Here is a 26,087-nt window from a genome sequence, read left to right as displayed (position 1 = left end):
ACACCTCGCGTTCTCACTCATAGGTGGGAATTGAATAATGAGATCACTTGGACACAGGAAGGGGAACATCACACACCGTGGCCTATTATGGGGGGCGGGGGGAGGTATGGCATTGGGAGTTATACCTGATGTAAATGATGAGGTGATGGGTGCTGACGAGTTGATGGGTGCAGCACACCAACACGGCACAAGTATACATATGTAACAAACCTGCACGTTGTGCACCTGTACCCTAGAACTTAAAGTATAATTAAAAAAAAAAAAAAAAGGAATTGTCTTGGCTATACACACTTGTTTAGTTCCATATGAATTTTATTTTATTTTATTTTATTTTTTTGTGATGGATTTTTGCTCTTGTCATCCAGGCTGGAATTAAATGGTGCGATCTTGGCTCACTGCAACTTCCACCTCCCAGCTTCAAGCGATTCTCTTGCCTCAGCCTCCCAAATAGCTGGGATTACAGGCATGCGATACCATGCCTGGCTAATTTTTTTTGTACTTTTAAGAGACAGGGTTTTGCCTTGTTGGTCAGGTTGGTCTCGAACTCCTGGCCTCAGATGATCCACCTGCCTCGGCCTCCCAAAGTGCTGGGATTACAGGTGTGAGCCACCATGCCTGGCCCCATATGAATTTTAAAGTAGTTTTTTCTAATTCTGTGAAGAATGTCAATGGCAGTTTAATGGGAATAACATCGAATCTATAAATTAGGCATTATGATCATTTTCACGATATTGATTCTTCCTATCCATGAGCATGGAATGTTTTTCCTTTTGTTTGTGTCCTCTCTGATTTCCTTAGGCAGTGAGTTGTAGTTCTTGAAGAGGTCCTTCTCTTCCCTTGTTAACTATATTCCTAGATATTTTATTCCGTTTATAGCAATTGTGAATGGGAGTTCACTCATGATTTGGCTCTCTGCTTATCTATTGTTGGTGTATAGGAATGGTTGTGATTTTTGCACATTGATTTTGTATCTTGAAACTTTGCAGAAGTTACTTATCAGCCTAAGACACTTTTGGGCTGAGGTGATGGGGTTTTCTAGATATAGGATCATGTCATCTGCAAACAGAGACAGTTTGACTTCCTCTCTTCCTATTTGAATACCCTTTATTTCTTTCTTTTGCCTGATTGCCCTGACCAGAACTTCCAATACTGTGTTGAATAGGAATAGTGAGAGACTGCATCCTTGTCTTGTGCTGGTTTTCAAAGGGAATGCATTCAGCTTTTGCCCATTCAGTGTGATATTGGCTGTGGGTTTGTCATAAATGGCTCTTACTATTTTGAGATAGATTCCATCAATACCTAGTTTATTGAGAGTTTTTAACATGAAGTGATGTTGAATTTTATCAAAGGTCTTTTCTGCATCTATTGAGATAATCATGTGGTTTTTGTCTTTAGTTCTGTTTATGTGATGAATTATACTTATTGATTTGTGTATGTTGAACCAGGCTTGCATCCCAGGAATGAAACCAACTTAATCATGGTGGGTAAGCTTTTTGATGTGCTGCTGGATTTGGTTTGCCCGTATTTTATTGGGGATTTTTGCATTGATGTTCATCAGGGATACTGGCCTGAAATTTTCTTTTTTTGTTGTATCTCTGCCAGGTTTGGTATCAGGATGATGCTGGCCTTATAAAATGAGTTAGGGAGGAGTCCCTCCTTTTCAGTTGTTTGGAATAGTTTTAAAAGAAATGGTACTAGTTCCTCTTTGTACCTGTGGAAGAATTCAGCTGTAAATTCATTTGGTCCTGGCCTTTTCTTGGTTGGTAGGCCATTTATTGCTGCCTTAATTTCAGAACTTGTTATTGGTCCATTTAGGGATTCAACTTCTTCCTGGTTCAGTCTTGGAAGGGTGTATGTGTCCAGTAATTTATCAATTTCTTCTAGATTTTCTAGTTTATTTGCATAGAGGTGTTTATAGTATTCTCTGATGTTGTTTGTATTTTTGTGGGGTCAGTGGTGATGTCCCCTTTATCATTTTTTAATTCTATTTGATTATTCCCTCTTTTCTTTCTTTTTTTTGACACAGAGTCTCACTCTGTTGCCAGGCTGGAGTGCAGTGGCCCGGTCTTGGCTCACTACAACCTCCGACTCCCTGGTTCAAGCAGTTCTCCTGCCTCAAGGCTCCCAAGTAGCTGTGATTACAGGCACGCACCACCACGCCTGGCTAATTTTTGTATTTTTAGTAGAGACAAGGTTTCACCATGTTGGCCAGGCTGGTCTCAAACTCCTGACCTCGTGATCTGCCTGCCTCGGCCTCCCAAAGTGCTGGGATTATAGGCGTGAGCCACTGCTCCCAGCCTCTTTTATTCTTTATTGGTTTAGCTAGCAGTCTATTTTGTTAATTTTCAAAAAACCAGCTACTGGATTCATTGATTTTTTTTTTTTTTGAAGAGGTTTTTGTCTCTCATCTCCTTCAGTTCGGTTCTGAACTTGATTATTTCTTGTCTTCTGCTAGCTTTGATTCTCTAGCTCTTTTAGTTGTGATGTTATGGTGTTGATTTGAGATCTTTCTAGCTTTTTGATGTGGGCATTTAGTACTATAAATTTCCCTTATGACACTGCTTTAGCTGCTCCCCAGAGATTCTGTTATGTTTTCTCTTTGTTCTCTTGGGTTTCAAAGAACTTCTTGATTTCTGTCTTAATTTCATTATTTACCCAGGAGTCTTTCAGGAGGAGGTTGTATAATTTCCATGTAGTTGTATGGTTTTGAGTGAGTTTCTTAATCTTGAGTTCTAATTTGATTGCACTGTGGTCTGAGAGACTTTTTATAATTTCAGTTCTTTTGCATTTGCTGAGAAGTGTTTTACTTTCAATTATGTGATAGATTTTAGAGTAAGTGACGTGTGCTGCTGAGAAGAGTGTATATTCTGTTGTTTTTGGGTGGAGTGTTCTGTAGATGTTTGTCAAGTCCACTTGATCCAGAGCTGAGTTCAAGTCCTGAATATCCGCGTTAATTTTCTGTCTAATATTGACAGTGGAGTGTTAAAGTCTCCTGCTATTATTGTATGGGAATCTAAGTCTCTTTGTAAGTTTCTAAGAGCTTGTTTTATGAATCTGGGTGCTCCTGTATTGGGTGCATATATAGGATAGTTAACTTTTCTTGTTGAATTCAACCCTTTACCATTATGTAATGCCCTTCTTTGTCTTTTTTTATCTTTGTTGGTTTAAAGTCTGTTTTGTCAGAAACTAGAATTGCAACCTCTGCTTTTTTTGCTTTCCATTTGCTTGGTAAATTTTCCTTCATCCTTTTATTCTGAGCCTTTGTGTGTCTTTGCGCGTGAGATGGGGCTCTTGAATATAGCACACTGATGGGGTCTTGATTCTTTATCTAGCTTGTCATTCTGTGTCTTTTAATTGGGGGCATTTAGCCCGTTTACATTTAAGATTAAATGAGTGAATTTGATCCTGCCATTGTGATGCTAGCTAGTTATTTTGCAGACTTGTTGTAGTTGCTTCATAGTGTCATTGGTCTTTGTACTTCAGTTTGTTTTTGTAGTGGCTGATAACATTTTTTCCTTTCCATATTTAGTGCTTCCTTTAGGAGCTCTTGCAAGGAAGGCCCGGTGGTGATGAATTCCCTCAGCATTTGCTTGTCCAAAAAGAATTTTATTTCCCCTTCACTTATGAAGCTTAGTTTGGCTGGATATAAAATTCTGGGTTGGAAATTGTTTTCTTTAAGAATGTTGAATATTGGTCCTCACTCTCTTCTGGCTTGTAGAGTTTTATGCTGAGAGGTCTGCTGTTAGTCCAATGGGCTTCCCTTTGTAGTTGACCTGACCTTTCTCTCTGGCTGTCCTTAACATTTTTTCCTTCATTTCGACCCTGGAGAATCTGATGCTTACGTGTCTTGCGGTTGATCTTTTCATGGAGTATCTTACTGATATTCTGAAAACTAAAAAAGCCAGAGTGCCTATTCTCTTCCAGATGATTTCAACACCTCTCAGCAAGGGCACAGAACTGGATGGAGGCTGAGATGAATGAATTGACAGAAATAGACTTCAGAAGGTGGGTAATAACAAACCTCGCTGAGCTAAAGGAACATGTTCCAACCCAATGCAAAGAAGCTAAATTTGAATGTTGGCCTGTTTTGCTAATTTGGGGACGTTCTCCTGGATGATATCCTGAAGTATGTTTTCCAACTTGGTTCCATTCTCCTTATCTGTTTCAGATACCCCAATCGCAGGTTCGGTCTTTTTACATAGTCCCATAGTTCTTAGAAGTTTTGTTCATTCCTTTTCATTCTTTTATCTCTAATCTTGTCTGCCTTTCTTATTTTACCAAGATAGTCTTCAAGCTCTGATATTCTTTCCTCCACTTGGTCTATTTGGTTGTTAATACTTGTGGTTGATTTGTGAAGCTCTTGTGTTGTTTTTCAGCTTCATCAGGTCATTGATCTTCCTCTCTGAACTGGTTATTCTGGTTAACAGCTGCTGTGATGTTTTCTCATGGTTCTTAGCTTCTTTGCAGTGGATTAGAACATGTTCCTTTAGCTCCGAGAAATTTGTTATTACCCACCTTCTGAAGCTTACTTCTGTCAATTCATTCATCTCAGCCTCCACCCAGTTCTGTACCCTTGCTGGAGACGATTATTTGGAGACAAGTGAGGCACTCTGGCTTTTTTAGTTTTCATCATTTTTTTCATTGATTCTTTCTCATCTTTGTGAGTTTGTCTAGCTTCAATCTTTGAGGCTGCTGACCTTTGCATGGGGCTTTTTTGGGGACTTTTTTGTTGATGCTGTTGTTGTTCCTTTCTGTTTGTTTTTCTTTTAATAGTCAGACCCCTCTTCTGTAGGGCTGCTGCAGATTGCTGGGGGTCCACTCCAGACTCTATTCACCTGGGTCCCTCTCACACTGGAGATGTCACCAGTGGAGCCTGCAGAACAACAAAGATGGCTGCCTGCTCCATCCTCTGGGATTTCCATCCCAGAGGGGCACCGGCCTGATCCAGTGGGAATGCTCCTGTATAAGGTGTCCTGCAACACCTGTTGGGGGTGTCTCACCCAGTCAGGAGGTGCGGGATCTGGGACCCGCTTAACGAAGCACTCTGGCTGCCCCTTGGCAGAGGGGGTGTGCTGCACTGTGGGGAATCCCACTGGCCTGGACCGCCTGGATTCCCTAGAGCCAGCAGGGGGAAAGACTAAGTCTGCTGATCTATGGAGATCACTGCTGCCCCGCCCCTCAGGGGCATAGTCCCAGGGAGACCTGAGTTCTGTCCATAAACCCCTGACTAGAGTTGCTGAAATTCCCTCAGGGAGGTCCCCCCAACTGGTGAGGAGGGATGGGTTAGGGTCCGGCCTAAAGAGGCAGTCTGGCCACAGTCTGCCACAGCTACTGTGCTACGCTGTGAGGAATTCCTCCTGTGTCCAAACCGCCCAGTCTCCTTGGCACTGGCAGGGGAAAAATAACAGACTGGAGCTGCAATGATGGCTGTCGCCTCTCTCCCTGGGAACTTGGTAGACTTAGGCAGTCTCCAGCCAAGTGGCTGTAGAGAATCTGCACAGCTCTGTGCTTTAGACTAAGGCCCTGCTGGCATGGGCTCATGAGGGGATCTCCTAATCTGTGGGCTGAACAGATCTGTGGAAAAAGTGTGGTTTCTTGGGCAGGGTAGCACAATTTCTGCCCCCCTCCCTTGGCTGAAGGTGGGAGCATCCTTTCCCCCATGTGGCTCCCAGGTGGGCTGTCACACCACCCTGCTTTTCCTCACTCTCCATGGGTCTCACCAACCGCCTACTCAGTCCCAGTGAGACAACCTGGATACCACAGTTGTTTAGGGATTCAATTACCATTGTTATTCTTCTCAGTAGTAGGTGAAATTTTTATGAGGAGGATACTTGCATAATTTCATAGTATTTGCCCACAAAATATGTATTACTAAATCTTTTTTTTTTTTTTTTTTGAGATGGAGTTTCACTCTTGTTACCCAGGCTGCAGAGCAATGGCGCGATCTTGGCCCACTGCAACCTCCGCCTCCTGGGTTCAAGCGATTTTCCTGCCTCAGCGTCCAGAGTAGCCAGGATTACAGGTGCCTGCCATCACGCCCAGCTAATTTTTTGTATTTTTAGTATAGACGGGATTTCACCACGTTGGCCAGGCTGGTCTCGAACTCCTGACCTCAGGTGATCCAGTACAAAATATTTATTAACTGGGGGAAATCATGGTAGACATCAATTAATCAAGTGACGTAAGTTGCCAACCCCAATAATGGGACAAATTGACATTGTGTGCCTCCTGATATAATGAACCTAGAAGAGCATGGCATCAGTTCTGTAGTATTCTCGCCAAAAATACATAAGCCACATCTAATTCCAAGGAAACATAAGAAAAATACAAAGTGAAGAACCTTCTATGAAGTAACCAGCCTTTATGCATCGGAAATGTCAAAATCAAGAGACAGCAGAAAGTGTTCCAAATTGAAGTGGACCAAAGAGACATAACAGTGAAATGCAAAGCATAATCCTGGATTGGATTTAAACATTATTGGAACAATGGGTGAAACTGGAATTTGGTCTCTGGTTTAAATGGTAAAATTGTGTTGATAGTAAATTATTAATTTTGATGGTTGTACTGTGGTTATGTGAAAGAGTGTCCTTGGTTTTAGGAAATACACACTGACATATCAAGGTACACAATGAAGCATTGTGTCTGCAACTTAACTTCAAATGTCTTGAAAGAAATTTGTGTGTGTTTGTGTGTATAAGAGAACGCTAAATTTAATGAGGAAAAATGTTAATTGGGGAATCTGGGTCAAGGGTATGTAGGAGTTTTTTTAAAAAAATTATTTTTGCAACCCTTCCATTAACTTGAAATTATTTCACAGCAAAGCTAGAAAAACAATCCTCTTTTCTTCTAAAATTGAATATCCCTATGACCCAATTCACATTGAATGCTTACTTACCAAGAAAAACTTTTTTTTTTTTTTTTTTTTTGAAAGGATCAGATTGATGTAAAGGTGAGCTTAAATATTTATACAAAATAGAAGAATGGAAAATTATGTCTTGAATATGTCGAGGTCAATGTGAGACATGTTGATATTTTAAATCTTTAAAAAAAATACCCTACACTCCAAAATGCATAAATCATTTCCAAACAGAGATGAATTTAGGAAAAATAGCATCCTGGAGGACAAAACACCTCAGGCATTCATCCCCTGACCTAACCAAATGACAGATCTTGAAGCAGCTTCAAAGCTGCAAAAATAACTGGCTCTGACATGTACCAAGATTGGGAGGATGGGCGGGAAATACTTCCCACAACCTTGAAATAAATGATTAGTTCTTAAGGAGAATAAAATAAAAAGTTGTATCATATTTCATAAATGGAATTTAACAGTTGAAGAGTTCACATCACTCATTTGTAATTTTATGATTACTTGGCAAAAGCTTGTAAAATTAAATCAAGCTTATTTTTATATCAGTTCTTCCTTTCTCCCCCTTGCAGTGGTGTGGGGAGAACTAAACACTTAAAAAATACTGTTGCTTTCCCCAAGTGTCAGTGAGTCTGTTGGATGCTTTTCTTTCAGTGCCATCAGGCCCAGAGAGGTTAAATTTCATTTCATAATTCTTAGTTTGGCATGCAAGGCCTTCTATAGTTTAGTGGTAACCTATCTAACTTTTCTTAACTTTACTGCTTAGTAGAAATCACCTTTAGACACACTTGTATTTATTTTACACTGAAAACAATCTTTGGTTTTTATTATGTGTGATTCTCTTACCTCTGTTATTTTCTAAATGTTTGCTACTCATCTGACAAAGCATAGGTTGTTTCTTCCAAGAAGCTGTTTCTAATCACTGTTGGTCCATAGTGATTTCTCTGTATTAAGTAATTTATAACTTTCTTGTTAGTGCCTTTTATTTGGCATTTAGTCACACATTTCCTATTAAATATTCTGTATTTTTGTTTTGCTATTTGTGTCTGTGTCCTTTGTCGTCTCAACTAATTTGTAAACTCTAAAAGAGATACCCAGCATCATGCAGTGTACCCATATAACACCCACACATGTACCCCCTGCATTTGAAAGTTGAAATAAAAACAGAGGAGATACTGTCTTTATACCTTATGATCTTCCTGACACTGTCTAGCTATTTTTTTAAATTGAATTACTTCTTTATTACTTTTTTAAATGCAGATATCTTTTAAACACTTTTTACTTAATATGAGAATAAATCTTTAAAAATTGGCATTTTATTATTGCTTTCTGGAATCTATTTAAAATTAAATAATTTTTTATGCATTAGAGTAGGTATATACATCTCTGGGAATAACTGGAATAAACAATATAAAAGAGAAAGAGAAAATTTATTTTTTATAAGTCTTCATTCTGCTCAATTTAACAGTGCCTAAATACAGATTAAATGTTGATACTAGTGAAATAACTTTTCACAACTTTTTTGGGTTACTATAATAGAATACTTGGATTTTAAATAGAATATAGAATATAAAATATTGTTTTAAAGAAAGCAGGGCCAAGTGTGGTGGCTCACACCTGTAAACCCAGCACCTTAGGAAGCTGAGGTGGGAAGATCACTTGAGCCCAGGAGTTGAGACCAGCCTGGGCAACATAGCGAGACCCTGTCTTTAAAAAAAAAAAAAAGAAAAAACAAAAGCAAACCAGAATATTCATATTTAGGTCTATACTAGGATAAGAAGATTTAAGAAGGAAAGACTGTGATGGGGATAGGTTAAAAAAAGGCAATGAGAAATCTAGCACATTATAAAAAAATCACCCTTTTCAAATGGGTGCCTTTTATTTAACAAATAATTCACGTGTGTCTTTGGTTTTAGAAAACAAAAGCATTTATGCCAGCATTTTGCTTTTAACATATTTTGAGTCTTAATTGCCTTAATATTATCTAAGATCAGTGTGTCCAACACGTCCTTGTCATGATAGGAGGTCTGTATTAGTCCATTTACATTGCTATAAAGAAATATCTGAGGCCGGGTAATTTATAAAGAAAAGAGTGTTATTTTGGTTCATGGTTCTGCAGGCTGTACAGGAAGCATGGCGCTGGCATCTGCTCCTGGTGAGGCCTCAGGAAGCTTTCAATCATGGTAGAAGACAAAGGAGTCATTGTCATTGTATCATAAGAGGGGGAGATTCCAGACTCTTAAATAATCAGATCTCACTTGAACTCGGAGTGAGAACTCACTATCTCGAGGAAGGCACCAAGCCATTCATGAGAGATCTGCCTCCATGACTCACACAACTCCCACCAGGCCCCATCTCCAACACCAGGGATTACATTTCAACATGAGATTTGGAGGGGACACACATTCAAACTATATTACAGTCATATTTTTTACTAGTGGATTTTTTTGTATTTATTTATAAATGAAAGCTAAGCTAATTTTTCTTGTGGATTAGGTAAGTTTATACTGTATACAAGAAATGATGAATTTGAGGGTCTTAGTTTTTGAAATCTTAGAATAAATACTGATGTTTCAGAGAAGAGATTTAGATCATTTTGAAAGATTTATAAAGTAGGCTTTAGTGGATAGTGGTTGACTGGATGTGAGTAGCAAGGGAGAAGGAGGAGAAAAGACATATATATGTTTCTGCCTTGAGCAATTGAATGAATGATAGTATTATTTACTAAAACTGGAATCACAGGAAAATAGACAGATTTGCCTGGTGAAGAGAAGTTCAATTTGGTCCTTGGTAAGCAACATTATAAGGAATTCTTATTTCAGGAGTTGGGGGTAGGTGAAAGGGAAACAGCATACCTTTCTATGGGGGGGTGTGTGTGTGTGTGTGTGTATATATATATGTGTGTGTAACACATATGCTAGTTTTTATTATATATATTTTATATATATGCTTGAGATTAATTTTGTAGATGGAAATTGAAGCTGTGGAAGCAGATATGATCACCCAAGGATGGCAGATAGAAGAGGACCTAGGACAGAATTTTGAGGAATATTAGACACAAGCAGAAAAATGGTACTTAAGGAAAAGTGGACAGAAAGATAGGAAGTAAACTAGTTTGGGAGCAAAGAGAAGAAAATATTACCAGAAAGAGGAGATGTTAACAGTGTCAAATAATAGGAGAAACCTCAAATGAGATAAGGCCTGAGAAAGGTCCATTAGCTTTAGGAACAAGGAAATCATTGGTGATCTTAGCGAAAACAGTTTCCTTTTGTGGTGAAAATAGAAACCATAGTGCAGGGATTGTGAATACATGAAGAAAACTCTTTCAAGAGTTGGTTTTTAAACCAAGGAGAATGGTGGTCATTGGAATTAGAGGAAGGGGTGTGTGTGTGTTTCTTAAGATGGGAGACACTTAAATATAGTTAATACTGTTGGGAATGTGTGAGATAAAGAATCTACACATGAGAACATAGGAGAAGCCAGTATAATTATGGCAGAACCAAGTTTTACAGAAGACAAGGAGAGAGAGAGAAAGCATTGATTGATGCATTTGAAGATGTTTAAGACAGAGTGGAAGGAAGTTCAGAGGGTACTGCAGACAGGTCTGGCCTGGAGGGAAGCAGTGGGAGATGGCATAGGAAAGACAGGGAGTGAGCACATTTTTATTGCGTAAACAACTAAATTTCAGATCTCCCTTTCTTACTATTTGGAGCAACAAGATCAGAACCTTGAGTGGAAGTAGCCACTGATGTGGGTGTGTTCTTATGTATGTCTTCCTAATTCCTGTTTATGAGAATTTTTTTTTTTTTTTTTAGATGGAGTCTCACTCTCATCCAGGCTGGAATTGCAGTGGCTCGATCTCAGGTGACTACAACCTTTGTCGCCCTGGTTCAAGCGATTTTCCTGCCTCAGCCTCTCGAGTAGCTGGGATTACAGGCTCCTGCCACCATGCCCGGCTAATTTTTGTATTTTTAGTAGAGATGGGGTTTCACCATCTTGGCCAAGCTGGTCTTGAACTCCTGAACTCGTGATCCACCTGCCTCGGCCTCCCAAAGTGTTGGGATTACAGGCGTGAGCCACCGCGATTTGCTGAGAATAGTTTTAAAATATCTTTTATGCTAATGACCTGGTAATTTTTTTTTCTGGTTTCCATTAAAGTATAAAACACTTTCTTGACTGTGGTGTTTTTGTTTCTGAATTCATTAATTCTGCTAATTTTATTCTTTCCCTTTAGTTCAAATTTCCATTGAGGCTCTTTTTATTTTTAATTCCTTTAGGTGGATGCTTAGCACAAATGATATTTTCTTTTTTTCTGAGACAGAGTCTCGCTCTGTTGTCCAGGTTGAAGTACAATGGCAGGATCCTGGCTCACTGCAACCTCCCCCTCCCAGATTCAAGCGATTCTCCCTGCCTCAGCCCCCTGAGTAGCTGGGATTACAGGCATCCAACACCATGCCCAGCTAATTTTTATATTTTTAGTAGAGACTGGGTTTCACCATGTTGGCCAGGCTGGTCTCGAACTCCTGACCTCAGGTGATTCACCCACCTCTGCCTCCCAAAATGCTGGGATTACAGGTGTGAGCCACCATGCCCGGCCAACAAATGGTATTTTCATCACTGTTTAACATACATACTTAAAACTTTTTCTGCTGATATGTTTCTTTCACCCATGGTTGTTTAAAGTGTGTTTCCTGATTCTTAATATATGGACATTTATTTTTATTCTTTTTTTCTTGCGTTCTAGCTGAATTAGTTAGAAAATGTGTTTTACTGGGCATGATGGCTCATGCCTGTAATCCTAGCTACTTGGGAGGCTGAGGCTGGAAGATTACTTGAGGCCAGGAGTTTGAGATCAGCCTGGGCAACGTGGCAAGTCCCCAGTCTCAAAAAAAAAAGGAAAGAAAATGTATTCTTTATGATCAAAGTACCTAACATTTGTCAAGATATGGTCCATTTGATTTTTTAATGTTCAAATTGAGTTTTAAAAGAGTACATACTCTGTAGCTTTTGAGTGTAGTATTATCTACATGCAAATTGTGACAGATTGGTTAATGCTGTTCTAAAATCTATACCTGTTCTGATTTTTTTTTTTTTTTTTTCTGATTGCCATTCAGGAAACTAAGAGTAGATTTACTAATGTTAGTTTTTGTTTTATGTATTTTGAAGATATGTTATTGGATGCATATTAATTATAGATTGTTTTTTCATAGTGAGTTGAACCTCTGTCATTATAAACTGACTCTCTTTATGTTTAGAAATAATTTTAAAAGCTTTTTTTGCTTTATATTAATATAACCGTACCAGGTATCTTTTTGTTAGTAATTTCATGAAAAATCATTTTTCCTTCTTCCTTTCAATCTTTGTGTTTCCTTATATTTTAGGTGTGTCTCTTATAAGCATTATGTAATAATTATGTTTGCTTTTTTTAAAAAAATTGGGATTGCTTCTAGTATTTATTATGTTTCTTTTGAGTTATATGTCTTGTTTTTAATTAATATTTTTTGTTGATGCATAATAGATGTACATATTTTCAGAGTATATATGATAATTTTGATACAGTCATATAATCAAATCAGGGTATGTAGAATCTCTCACCTTAAATATTTATCTTTATGGTAGAAATATTTGAATTATTCTCTTCTAGCTGTTTTGAAATTTATAATAGATTAGTGTTAAGTATAGTCATTCTACTGATCTGTGAAACACAATTTGTATCTATTAATGAACTGCTCTTCATCATCCCCCACCCCACCTTCCCAGCCTCTGGTACCCACCAGTCTACTCTCTGTCTTCATGAGAGCCACCGTTTTTTTTTCTCTTTGTCTGCCTTCCACATATGAATGAGAACCTGTGATATTTGTCTTTCTCTGCTTGGCTTACTTCACTTAATATGATGACCTCCAGTTCCATCTACGTTGCTGCAAATGACAGAATTTCATTCTTTACAATGGCTGAATAATATTTCAATGTGTGTGTGTGTATGTGTGTATACATACCACATTTTCTTTATCTGTTTATCCATTGATGGGCACTTGAGTTTATTCCATACTTCAGCAAATTTTGAATAGTGCTGCAATAAAATGGGAGTGCAAATATCTCTTTGATATATTGATTTCCTTTCTTTTGGATATATGCGCAGTAGTGGAATTGCTGGATCATATGGTAGTTCTACTTTTAGTTTTTGAGAAATCTTCATGGCGTTTTACATAATGGCTCTATTGATTTACGTTCCCACCAATAGTGTTTAATAATTGAGCTTACTCTACTTTTTCTCTACATCCGTGTCAGCATCTGTTTTTCTTTGGTCTTCTTGATAATAGCCATTCTAACTGGGATAAGATGATGTCTCTGTGGTTTTGATTTACATTTCATTGATAATGAGTGATGTTGAGCATTTTTAATATATTTCTTGGTCATTTGTACGTCTTTTTGGAGATATGTCTTTTCATCATTTGCCTGTTTTTTAATAGAATGATTTGTTAAACTGTCTTTTAAACTAGGTCACTCTTTCATGTTTCCCAGATCTCTAATCTGAAATTAATTATTTCTATTGAGTTTCTAATTTCAAGTATTATATTTTTCATTTCTAGTTTATTTACTTTCTCAGAAATCTTTTTTATTTTATTTTTTATTATACTTTAAGTTCTAGGGTACAAGGGCACAACGTGCAGGTTTGTTACATACGTATACATGTGCCATGTTGGTGTGCTGCACCCATTAACTTGTCATTTACATTAGGTGTATCTTGTGATGCTATCCCTCCCCGCTACACCCTCCCCACAATAGGACCTGGTGTGTGATGCTCCCCTTTCTGTGTCCAAGTGATCGCATTGTTCAATTCCCACCTGTGAGTGAGAACATGTGATATTTGGTTTTCTGTTCTTGCGATAGTTTGCTGAGAATGATGATTTCCAGCTTCATCCATGTCCCTACAAAGGACATGAACTCATTCTTTTTTAAGGCTGCATAGTATTCCATGGTGTATATGTGCCACATTTTCTTAATCCAGTCTGTCACTGATGGACATTTGGGTTGATTCCAAGTCTTTGCTATTGTGAATAGTGCTGCAATAAATATACGTGTGTATGTGTCTTTACAGCAGCATGACTTATAATCCTTTGGGTATATCCCCAGTAATGGGATAGCAGGGTCAAATGGTATTTCTAATTCTAGATCCTTGAGGAATTGCCACACCGTCTTCCACAATGGTTGAACTAGTTTACAGTGCCACCAACAGTGTAAAAGTGTTCCTATTTCTCCACATCCTCTTTAGCACCTGTTGTTTCCTGATTTTTTAATGATTGCCATTCTAACTGGTGTGAGATGCTATATCATTGTGGTTTTGATTTGCATTTCTCTGATGGCGAGTGATGATGAGCATTTTTTCTTGTGTCTGTTGGCTGTATGAATGTCTTCTTGATGAGAAGTGTCTGTTCATATCCTTTGCCCACTTTTTGATGGGGTTGTTTTTTTCTTGTAAATTTGATTGAGTTCTGTATAGGTTCTGGATATTAGCCGTTTGTCAGATTAGTAGATTGCAAAAATTTTCTCCCATTCTGTAGGTTGCCTGTTCACTCTGATGGTAGATTCTTTTGCTGTGCAGAAGCGCTTTAGTTTAATTAGATCCCATTTGTCAATTTTGGCTTCTGTTGCCATTGCTTTTGGTGTTTTAGACATGAAGTCCTTGCCCATGCCTATGTCCTGAATAGTATTACCTAGGTTTTCTTCTAGGGTTTTTATGGTTTTAGGTCTAACAGTTAAGTCTTGAATCTATCTTGAATTAATTTTCGTATAAGGAGTAAGGAAAGGATCCAGTTTCAGCTTTCACCTTATGGCTAGCCAATTTTCCCAGCACCATTTATTAAATAGGGAATCGTTTCCCCATTTCTTGTTTTTGTCAGGTTTGTCACAGATCAGATGGCTGTAGATGTGGGCTCTTTTCTGTTCCATTGGTCTATATCTCTGTTTTGGTGCCAGCACCATGCTGTTTTGTTTACTGTAGCCTTGTATAGTATCGTTTGAAGTCAGGTAGTGTGATGCCTCCAGCTTTGTTCTTTTGGCTTAGGATTGTCTTGGCAATGTGGGGTCTTTTTTGGTTCCATGTGATCTTTAAAGCAGTTTTTTCCAATTCTGTGAAGAAAGTCATTGGTAGCTTAATGGAGATGGCATTGAATCTATAAATTACCTTGGGCAGTATGGCCATTTTTACAATATTGGTTCTTCCTATCCATGAGCATGGTATGTTCTTCCATTTGTTTGTGTCTTCTTTTACTTCACTGAGCAGTGGTTTGTAGTTCTCCTTGAAGAGGTCCTTTATGTCTCTTGTAAGTTGGATTCCTAGGTATTTTATTCTCTTTGAAGCTATTGTGAATGGGAGTTCATTCATGATTTGGCTCTCTGTTTGTTACTGGTGTATAAGAATGCTTGTGATATTTGCACATTGATTTTGTATCCTGAGACTTTGCTGAAGTTGCTTATCAGCTTAAGGATATTTTGGGCTGAGACGATGGGATTTTCTAAATATACAATCATGTCATCTGCAAACAGGGACAATTTGACTTCTTCTTTTCCTAACTGAATACCCTTGATTTCTTTCTCTTGCCTGATTGCCCTAGGCAGCACTTCCAACACTATGTTGAATAGAAGTGGTGAGAGAGGGCATCCCTGTCTTGTGCCAGTTTTCAAAGGGAATGCTTCCAGTTTTTGCCTATTCGGTATGATATTGGCTGTGGGTTTGTCATAAATAGCTCTTATTATTTTGAGATATGTTCCATCAATACCGAATTTATTGAGAGTTTTTAGCATGAATGGCTGTTGAATTTTGTTGAAAGCCTTTTCTACATCTATTGAGATAATCATGTGGTTTTTGTCTTTGGTTCTGTTTATATGCTGGATTACGTTTATTGATTTGCATATATTGTACCAGTCTTATATCCCAGGGATGAAGCCCACTTGATCATGGTAGATAAGGTTTTTGATGTGCTGCTGGATTCAGTTTGCCAGTATTTTATTGAGGATTTTTGCATCGATGTTCATCAGGGATATTGGTCTAAAATTCTCTTTTTTTGTTGTGTCTCTGTTAGGCTTTGATATCAGGATGATGTTTGCCTAATAAAATGAGTTAGGGAGGATTCCCTCTTTTTCCATTGATTGGAATAGTTTCAGAAGGAATGATACCAACTCCTTCTGGTACCTCTGGTAGAATTCGGCTGTGAATCCGTCTGGTCCTGTACTTTTTTTGGTTGGTAGGCTATTAATTATTGCCTCAATTTCAGAGCCTGGTATTGGTGTATTCAGGGATTCAACTTCTTCCTGGTTTAGTCTTGGGAGAGTGTAAGTGTCCAGGAAATTATCCATTTCTTCTAGGTTTTCTAGTTTATTTGCGTAGAGGTGTTTATAGTATTCTCTGATGGTAATTTGTATGTCTGTGGGGTCGGTGGTGATATCCCTTTATCATTTTTTTATTGCGTCTATTTGATTCTTCTCTCTTTTCTTCCTTATTAGTCTTGCTAGCGGTCTATCAATTTTGTTGATCTTTTCCAAAAACCAGCTCCTGGATTCATGGATTTTTTGGAGGGTTTTTTCTGTCTCTATCTCCTTCAGTTCTGCTCTGATCTTAGTTATTTCTTGCCTTCTGCTAGCTTTTGAATGTGTTTGCTCTTGCTTCTCTAGTTCTTTTAATTGTGATGTTAGGGTGTCAATGTTAGATCTTTCCAGCTTTCTCTGTGGGCATTTAGTGCTATAAATTTCCCTTTACACACTGCTTTAAATGTGTCCCAGAGATTCTGGTATGTTGTATCTTTGTTCTCATTGGTTTCAAAGAACATCTTTGTTTCTGCCTTCATTTCGTTATGTACCCAGTAGTCATTCAGGAGCAGATTATTCAGTTTCCATGTAGTTGAGTGGTTTTGATTGAGTTTCTTAGTCCTGAGTTCTAGTTTAATTGCACTGTGGTCTGAGAGACAGTTTGTTATAATTTCTGTTATTTTACATTTGCTGTGGAGCGTTTTACTTCCAACTATGTGGTCAATTTTGGAATAAGTGTGATGTGGTGCTAAGAAGAATGTATATTCTGTTGATTTGGGGTGGCGAGTTCTGTAGATGTCTATTAGATCTGCTTGGTGCAGTGTTGAGTTCAATTCCTGGAGATTCTTGTTAACTTTCTGTCTCGTTGATCTGTCTAATGTTGACAGTGGGGTGTTAAAGTCTCCCATTATCGTATGGGAGTCTAAGTCTCTAAGGACTTGCTTTATGAATCTGGGTGCTCCTGTATTGGGTGCATATGTATTTAGGATAGTTAGCTCTTCCTGATGAATTGATCCCTTCACCATTATGTAATGGCCTTCTTTGTCTCTTTTGATCTTTGATAGTTTAAAATCTGTTTTATCAGGGACTAGTATCGCAACCCCTGCTTTTTTTTTTTTTGTCTCTTTTCATCTTTGATGGTTTAAAGTCTGTTTTATCAGGGACTAGGATTGCAACTCCTGCTTTTTTTTGTTTTCCATTAGCTTGGTAGATCTTCCTCCATCCCTTTATTTTGAGTTTATATGTGTCTCTGCATGTGAGATGGGTCTCCTGAATACAGCAAACTGATGGGTCTTGACTCTTTATCCAATTTGCCAGTCTGTGTCTTTTAATTGGACCATTTAGTCCATTTACATTCGAGGTTAATATTGTTATGTGTGAACTTGATCCTGTCATTGTGATATTAGCTGGTTATTTTGCTCGCTAGTTGATGCAGTTTCTTCCTAGCATCCTTGAACTTTACATTTTGACATGTTTTTGCAATGGCTGGTACTTGTCATTCCTTTCCATGTTTAGGGCTTCCTTCAGGATCTCTTGTAGGGCAGGCCTGGTGGTGACAAAATCTCTAAGCATTTACTTGTCTGTAAAGGATTTTATTTCTCCTTCACTTATGAAACTTAGTTTGGCTGGATATGAAATTCTGGGTTGAAAATTCTTTTCTTTAAGAATGTTGAATATTGGCCCCCACTCTCTTCTGGATTGGAGAGTTTCTACTGAGAGATCTGCTGTTAGTCTGATGGGCTTCCCTTTGTGTGTAACCCGACCTTTCTCTCTGGTTGCCCTTAACATTTTTTCCTTCATTTCAACTTTGGTGAATCTGACAGTTATGTGTCTTGGAGTTGTTCTTCTCGTGGAGTATCTTTTTGGTGTTGTCTGTATTTCCTGAATTTGAATGTTGGCCTGCCTTACTAGGTTGGGGAAGTTCTCCTGGATGATATCCTGCACAGTGTTTTCCAACTTGGTACCATTTTCCCCGTCACTTTCAGGCACCCCAATCAGACGTAGATTTGGTCTTTTCACATAATCCCATACTTCTTGGAGGTTTTGTTCATTTCTTTTTACTCTTTTTTCTCCACACTTCTCTTCCCGCTTCATTTCATTCATTTGCTCTTCAGTCGCTGATACTCTTTCTTCCAGTTGATCAAGTCGGCTACTGAAGCTTGTGCATTTGTCACGTAGTTCTCGTGTTATGGTTTTCATCTCTATCAGTTATTTTATGGTCTTCTCTGCATTGATTATTCTAGTTATCCATTCATCCATTCTTTTTTCAAGGTTTTTAGTTTCTTTGCACTGTTTACGTAGTTCCTCCTTTAGCTCTGAGAAGTTTGATTGACTGAAGGCTTCTCTCAGCTTGTCAAAGTCATTCTCCATTCAGCTTTGTTCTGTTGCTGGCGATGGGCTGCGTTCGTTTGGAGTGGGAGATGTGCTCTGATTTTTTGAATTTCCAGCTTTTCTGCACTGCTTTTTCCCCATCTTTGTGGTTTTATCTGCCTTTGGTCTTCGATGATGGTGATATACTGATGGGGTCTTGGTGTGGGTGTCCTTTCTGTTTGTTAGTTTTCCTTCTAACAGTCAGGACCCTCAGCTGTAGGTCTGTTGAAGTCTGAGGTCCACTCCAGACCCTGTTTGCCTGGGTATCAGCAGCAGAGGCTGCAGAAGATAGAATATTGCTGAACAGCGAGTGTTGCTGTCTGATTCTTGCTCTGGAAGCTTCGTCTCAGGGTCCCCTCCGTGTGAGGTGTGAGGTGTCAGTCTACACCTAGTGGGGGCTGTCTCCCAGTTAGGCTACTCAGGGGTTAGGGACCCACTTGAGCAGGCAGTCTGTCCATTCTCAGATCTCAGCCTGGGTGCTGGGAGATCCACTGCTCTCTTCAAAGGTATCAGACAGGGGCATTTATATCTGCTGGGGTTTCTACTGCTTTTGTTTAGCTATGCCCTGTCTCCAGAGGAGGAGTCTACAGAAGCAGGCTGGCCTCTTTGAGCTGTGGTGGGCTCCACCCAATTCGAGCTTCCCGGTGGCTTTGTTTACCCACTTAAGCCTCTGCAGTGGCGGGCGCCCCTCCCCCAGCCTTGCAGTTAGATCTCAGACTGCTGTGCTAGCAATGAGGGATCTCAGACTGCTGTGCTAGCAATGAGGGAGGCTCTGTGGGTGTGGGACCCTCCGGGCCAGGTGTGGGATATAATCTCCTAGTGTGCCGTTTGCTAAGACCCTCGGTAAAGTGCAGTATTAGGGTGGGAGTTACCCGATTTTCCAGGTGTTGTGTGTCTCAGTTTCCCTTGGCTATGAAAAGGGATTCCCTTCCCCCTTGCGCTTCCCAGGTGAGGCAATGCTTCGCCCTGCTTCAGCTCTCGCGGGTCGGGCTGCACCAGCTGACTAGCACCGATTGTCCGGCACTCCCCAGTAAGATGAACCCGGTACCTCAGTTGAAAGTGCAGAAATCACCCGTCTTCTGTGTCACTCACGCTGGGAGCTGGAGGCTGGAGCTGCTCCTATTTGGCCACCTTGGGCACGCCCCCTCTTTTGTCTTTTTTTAAAAAATGTTTTCTGTTCTCTGCAGTATTTCCAACCTTGGTTTTTGTGTCTTTAGGTATAAATATAGTTTGTTTATTATCTACGCCTGATTCCAATATATTAAGTTTTTGAGTTTGTTTCTGCTTTCTAATGCTTTTACTGGTTGTTTTTCATGATACCGTGTTTTAATGTCATTTTTTAAATTTGAAACATTAAATAAGGGTTTGGTCTCTGGAATGATAATGTAATTATTCTCCCAAGAGGAACTTTGTTTGCTTATGCTGTGCATTTGAGGTCACTTATAAGTCTGGCACCAATTTGGGCTAAATCAAGATTTAAAATGCTTTGAATACACCAGTCAAGAGAATTTGGACTGTAACTCTATGCAGTGGCTTGCTTCAGGCTATGGTGTCTCAGATACAGAATCCCTTGGCCTCCTTTCAGTGCCAAGGCAACTTTCGCTGGAGTTCTCTAGAGGTTGGAAAGATTGGGTGAGTTTACTTTTCTTTCTCTTTTATGTTGCGAATTCAAACTTGTTGTTAGAGTTGGATCGTCTATTAGATCTCCTATCTTGGGCAGGCCTGGACTGTCTTCTTTCCTCTTGAATTTAAAAGCTACATTACTGTTTTGCTCTGAGTTCATATTAAAGTCTCTGAGTTACCTAATCTCCTTTTACCATTTTCACTTCATTTTATTCTTTTTTTTTGTTTTTTTGAGATGGAGTCTCGCTCTGTCTCCCCGACTGGAGTGCAGTGGCGTGATCTTGGCTCACTACAAGCTCCGCTTCCTGGGTTCACGCCATTTCCTGCCTCAGCCTCCCGAGTAGCTGGGACTACAGGCACCCGCCACCATGCCTGGCTAATTTTTTGTGTTTTTAATAGAGATGAGGTTTCACTATGTTAGCCAGGATGGTGTCGATCTCCTGACCTTGTGGTCCACCCGCCTTGGCCTTCCAAAGTGCTGGGATTACAGGCATGAGCCACCATGCCCAACCCATTTTATTCTTTAGAAGGAACAGAAATCAATGTTACCCCATTTCTCCATTTTGCTGATCAGAGGAGCTAATTACAGGCTGAAGGGGTGGCCTGCCCCTCCACACCTGTGGGCGTTTCTCCTTAGGTGGAACGAGAGATTTGAGAAAAGAAATGAGACACAGAGACGAAGTATAGAGAAAGAAAAAGTGGGCCCACCAGGGGACCAGCGCTCAGCATATAGAGGACCCATGCCGGCCTGGTCTCTGAGTTCCCGTAGTATTTATTGATAATTAGTATTCCCTTAGTATTTATTGATAATTTCTAATTACCATCTTAGAAAAAGGGAAGTGACAGGATAATAGGATCATCGTAGGGAGAAGGTCAGCAGTAAGACATTTGAATAAAGATCTCTGTGACATGAATAAGTTTAAGGAAAAGTGCTGTGCCTTGATATGCATATGCAAACATCTTCATAAACCTTTTTAGTGCTTAAAGAGCAGCATTGCTAGCAAGTCCCACCTTTCGCCCTGAGGCGGTTTTCTCTTTTCTCAGTAAACCGAACACAATTGGTTTTACCGGAGATGTTCCATTGCCCAGGGACAGGCAGGAGACAGATGCTTTTCTCTATCTCAACTGCCAACAACCGCCAAGAAGCCTTCTTTCCTCTTGTACTAGTCCTCCTCAGCACAGACCCTTCACGGGTGTCAGACTGGGGGACGATCAGGTCTTTCCCTTCCCACAAGGCCATATTTCAGACTATCACATGGGGAGAAACCTTGGATAATACCTAGCTTTCCTAGGCAGAGGTACCTGCGACCTTTGGCAGTGTACGTGTCCCTGGGTACTTGAGATTAAGAGAATGGTGATGACTTTTAACCAACATACTACCTTCAGGCACTTGTTTAACAAAGCACATCCTGCACAGCCCAAAATCCATTAAACCTTGAGTCACCACAGCACATGTCTCTTGCAAGGACAAGGTTGGGGGTAGAGTCACAGATTAACAGCATCTCAAATACAGAACAAAATGGAGTCTCTTAGGTCTACTTCTTTCTATATAGACACAGTAACAGGCTGATCTTTTTTTCTTTTCCCCACACAGGCTAAGGCCCTCCCAAGCATGGGTCTCATTTTTCTGCTTCAGTGAATATAGTATCTCACAACATTTTCGTAGGTATAGTTCCTTGGTGTGCTAGGTTAGACTTAGGATCCTGAGAGGCATGACTGTGAGATCTTAGGAGATTGTATTTGTTACATTTGGCCTCTAGGATCATGGGAGCAAGACCCTGCATCAGTCTAGCAAAGGGAAAGTTTTTGGTAAGTTTTATGTAAGTCAGGAAAAACCTTCAATCCGCAGGCACATTTCACAGTACTTTTTTTTTTTTTTTTTTTTTTTTTTTTAAATCTGAACTCCTCATATCACTATAAAGCTTGGTTCTCAGGATGAGTAATAAGAACCTATGTGAAGAAACTGGAGGGGCTGGAAGAGCAAGCCTTTGTAGACCATTGTTCCGTTTTTTGCTAAGGAGGTGTCATATTCTTGTGTACCTTCAGCCTCTAGAGAATACACCGTGGTCCATGATCACTTGAATGTTTCTAGGTGGAGCTGAGCTCTACTTGACATCGTGGCACCAAGAAAATCACTTGCATTGTTTTTTTATATCCTGCTTTAGAGAAACAAATTATATAAATCATACCTCGAGTAGACAGAAGGTGAAAAATAAAATGTTCAGGTAGCTTATCACAGAGTGGATAAGAAAATGTATCATTATAAAAGCCTGATGCTAGAGAACAAAGGATAATAGACACTATCCAAAGAAGATTTGATTGCATACCTTTGCAGTTTAAATGAGGAGCCTGGACTAGTTTTTAATTTGGATTGAAGCCCTCCATTTTCATTTCTCTCTCTCTTTTTTTCTTTCTCTTTCTCTCTCTCCTCTCTCTCTCTCACACACACACACACAGACACACACACACACACACACACACACACACACATTCTACTCACACACTTTAACACTTAGGACTACTACTCTAAGCCAAATTGTATTTGGCTCTCTCCTGGCTTTCAACACTGGAGGTTGGCAAGTTGGAGAACTGGTATACTTACCAGCCAGGGAATTCTGTAATCCATGGCCGTGGCACCCTGCTGCTAGAAAAGGAATAGGATTGGCTCTCCCAAGTGTAGATAATGGATTATAAAGTCTTTGGAAAGGCCTTAGAGTACCTTTCTGTTCTGCCTGAGTTCCTCTTTTTCTCCCTCCAGCTTGCTTTATGAATTCTTAGTTTTAACTCTGTAAAGTCAATGTTGATTCTAGTAATTCACATGAATAGTTTATCACTTATGCCTGATTAACATGTACAACTGTAATAATGATTTGTAATCATCAGGTACATTATTAAATAAGTGTCAGGTTAATATTTTAAATTTAATATAATATGGTAATTTATCATTCACATATGCACTTTTAAATAAGTTATTGTGCAACACTGTAACAGGAACATTAATTTAAAAAAATCTAATAACATGATGAAACTATAGTACATACCTTTCCTTATATACAGCTTTTAAAATATGATTCTGAGTGAAGAACAGGAAAAAGAGCCTACTCTGCCTACTACTCTGTTGTCCTCAGGAAGCCAAATGAGTAGAGAGAAGAGGAGATATACACCATTATCGCTTTTGCCCATGAAGAGGCCACCTACTATTCTCATTTTTGTCTATTAATTTTGACATTGAAATACATTCTAGATTTTTTAAAGTGAGTCTTCTTGAAATAATAATCAGTTTGAACACATTTGAAATATGTATTTCAGTGTATACTTAGAATATTTTAAATAGATTATAATTAAAATCTAAAATTTTAATAGATCCCAAACTTAATAGTTTATAAGTCTTTTATGAGTCAAACAAAGTTAAACTTTTATAAGTTAAAGATAACAAAGTTTATATAGTTGATGTAGTATGGTGGTATCATGGTGGTGATGGTAGGGGTTTTTGTTTTGTTTTAAATGCTGAGAAAACTTTATAAATTTGTGGAATTATTGAATAAACACTAGGTGGTGCAATTGTGCAAGGACCATATAATGAAGTATGCATTTTTTGAAAAAAGGTGTCAGGATGAAATTAAAATTATGGTTTGAAGAAACTCTTTGGAAATAAGAATTCTCAAAATATTAAAATTGAATGAATCTTGCTTTGCTATTAATTGGTCTGGGATTTAAATGGGGACCTATCTTGTGATTTACACTAGAGGTCTCAAGCTATTGATATATTGTTTGTATTGCATTTTAAGCTCAACTAACCATACCACCCTCCCCAATGTACAAATAAAGTATATAAAATATAAAAGAAAATATGACGAGAAAAAACTGATCCAATTTGGTTTTCTGTAAAATTTAAATATTAAATTGCTCTCTGACTGCAATTAAAGAGCCTTACCTTCTACTATTTCAAATTATTCTAAAATGCCCTAGGATTTGAGTAATTTTCTGTAATATTATATCTCATCGAGTAATTGTTGATCAGTTAAAACTTGAAAAGTAGCTTTCCTTTTGGCATATGTGTCTTCTTTTATTCACTGAAAAAACCCTTGCATTCCTATGTAAGTTCAAGTTGTTAAATTATTAAAGAGTCAGTTTCTGAAATGAAAAATAATTATTATTGTTTTATTTATAAGTTGAAATAAAGTAAAAAAATTTTATATGGAGAATAATTTAAAGCCTTAAGTCTTAATTTGGAGAGGTTTTATTTTCCTTTTAAGTTCTTTTCCAATTTGAGATACAATACTTTTTGGGAATTAAAAAGAAAAGCCATCTGTGTTTTCCAGTGATTTTGTGAGTAATGTTTTTGTTACATTTGTATTTAAATATTTTTCAATATTTTTGAAGCACAAAATGAGGCTGTGTTACCATTTCAAAGAATTTGTTGGTAATCACAGAAAATCAGGATCAATTTAAGTACTTCAGTAGGCTATTTATGACAGAATTACACAAACTATATGTGTATTTGTATACGTTATTTTCCTGTGAATAAGATAATGCTCTCTTAGATACAGAGTCATACAAAACTGATTTTTATACTTCACTAATGTAGTGAAACAATATAGGATATAAATGATTTTCTTTTAAAACTTATTTTCTATTAACAAACAACTGTACAAAAATTATAGCATTTTTGGAAATCTAGATTTATGTTTTATGAAATTCTTTCCCTATAATGTTATACTACTTCTCTTCAAGATTACCACCTTTAGTATTTTTCTTTTGAATATTTGACATTTTTATTTTGAGGTAATGTTTCATTGCTTATGAATAAATTATTACACATTTATTTCAAAATATGTTCAAGTTTCCTTATATATAAGAATAATTAGATTTTTTACTAGTAATTAGCAGAGGAAGTTTGAAGGGAAGAGTTGTTTTCCTTCTGTTTGTGAAACAGATGTATATGTGCACAGACTCACGGACACACATATGTATCAGAGACTGCTTGGGATTACTGTAAGTCCAGGTGGCTGGGCCATTACTCATGGCTTATTTGATGATATATATTTTCATTTTAAATTTATTTTAAGTCTCCTTTGAAACTTTTGGAATGAAACATGTAAGTAATATTTTAAAAATACATATTTAGTATTTGAGTAATGCAAGCCAGTTTTAGACTAAATGTTTTAGAAATAATTTGTGCAATTGAAAAATCACTATTTTTATAATAGTTGGGAGCCTTTATAAAGTGACTTGCTGCTTTACAGATATATCCATTATCGCAATTGCCACTATTTAATGGCACCCATAGTAGCTACATTACCCAGGGGGCTGAATAGCCATGAAAATGGGAGTAACCTCTGACCTCAGAAATTGTTCTTTTAAAAGAGCATTGAAACATTGGTGATAGGAAATTTGAATTGCTCTTGCAGCTGCAGTGTTTGTTCTGTGAATACTTAATTTAGTTTAGAGCTATACTTTCTCTTCCAAATCTGTCAGTCTTTCAGAAGCATCAAATTCACTTCAGGAAGAAAAAAAAAAATGCTTCCTTCCCAGGCCTGTATTATTGAATGCAGTATTCAGGCTTCAAATAGTTTCATTTAGGTAATACATGTAGTCTCAAGAATGGGAGTCCTCACATTTGACACACTCCGTTAAATATACATAGTTCATTCAAACCCCGTCCAAGATATTGCTATGCAGTCACTTATTTTGGATAATCCTTTTAATGACTGTAACTTAACTTCTTAGCTATGTAAGGAACTGGTAGAGAGAGAGTGTGTGTGTGTGTATGTGTGTGTGTATGAATTAATATATAAATATGTATATGTGTATATATACATTAGGTAAATATGTTTAGGCTTTATAAAGAATTTGGATTTTTTTAATACATGTAAAAATTATTTAGAGATTTGAAAATAAACTGTGTATAAACTGTGAAGGC

The 26,087-nt window shown here is 38.2% G+C and overlaps 1 protein-coding gene across 2 annotated transcripts in view; it reads left to right on the top strand.

Moving 5' to 3' along the window:
- Positions 1–26,087, top strand: part of WDPCP (WD repeat containing planar cell polarity effector) — a 491,319-nt gene that overhangs the window by 29,127 nt on the left and 436,105 nt on the right. The window contains exon 2 of one of the 2 annotated variants that reach the window (XM_038007022.2): positions 10,681–10,729. The exons of the other annotated variant lie outside the window; for it this stretch is intronic. Within the exon in view, the coding sequence (XP_037862950.1) occupies positions 10,681–10,729 (49 nt within the window). The remainder of the gene's footprint in view (positions 1–10,680; positions 10,730–26,087) is intronic. 2 annotated transcript variants of the gene reach the window in all.

This window comes from Chlorocebus sabaeus, chromosome 14 (assembly GCF_047675955.1).
Source record: "Chlorocebus sabaeus isolate Y175 chromosome 14, mChlSab1.0.hap1, whole genome shotgun sequence".
Lineage (NCBI taxonomy): Eukaryota > Metazoa > Chordata > Mammalia > Primates > Cercopithecidae > Chlorocebus > Chlorocebus sabaeus.
This window is presented reverse-complemented; position numbering and strand designations above follow the sequence as displayed.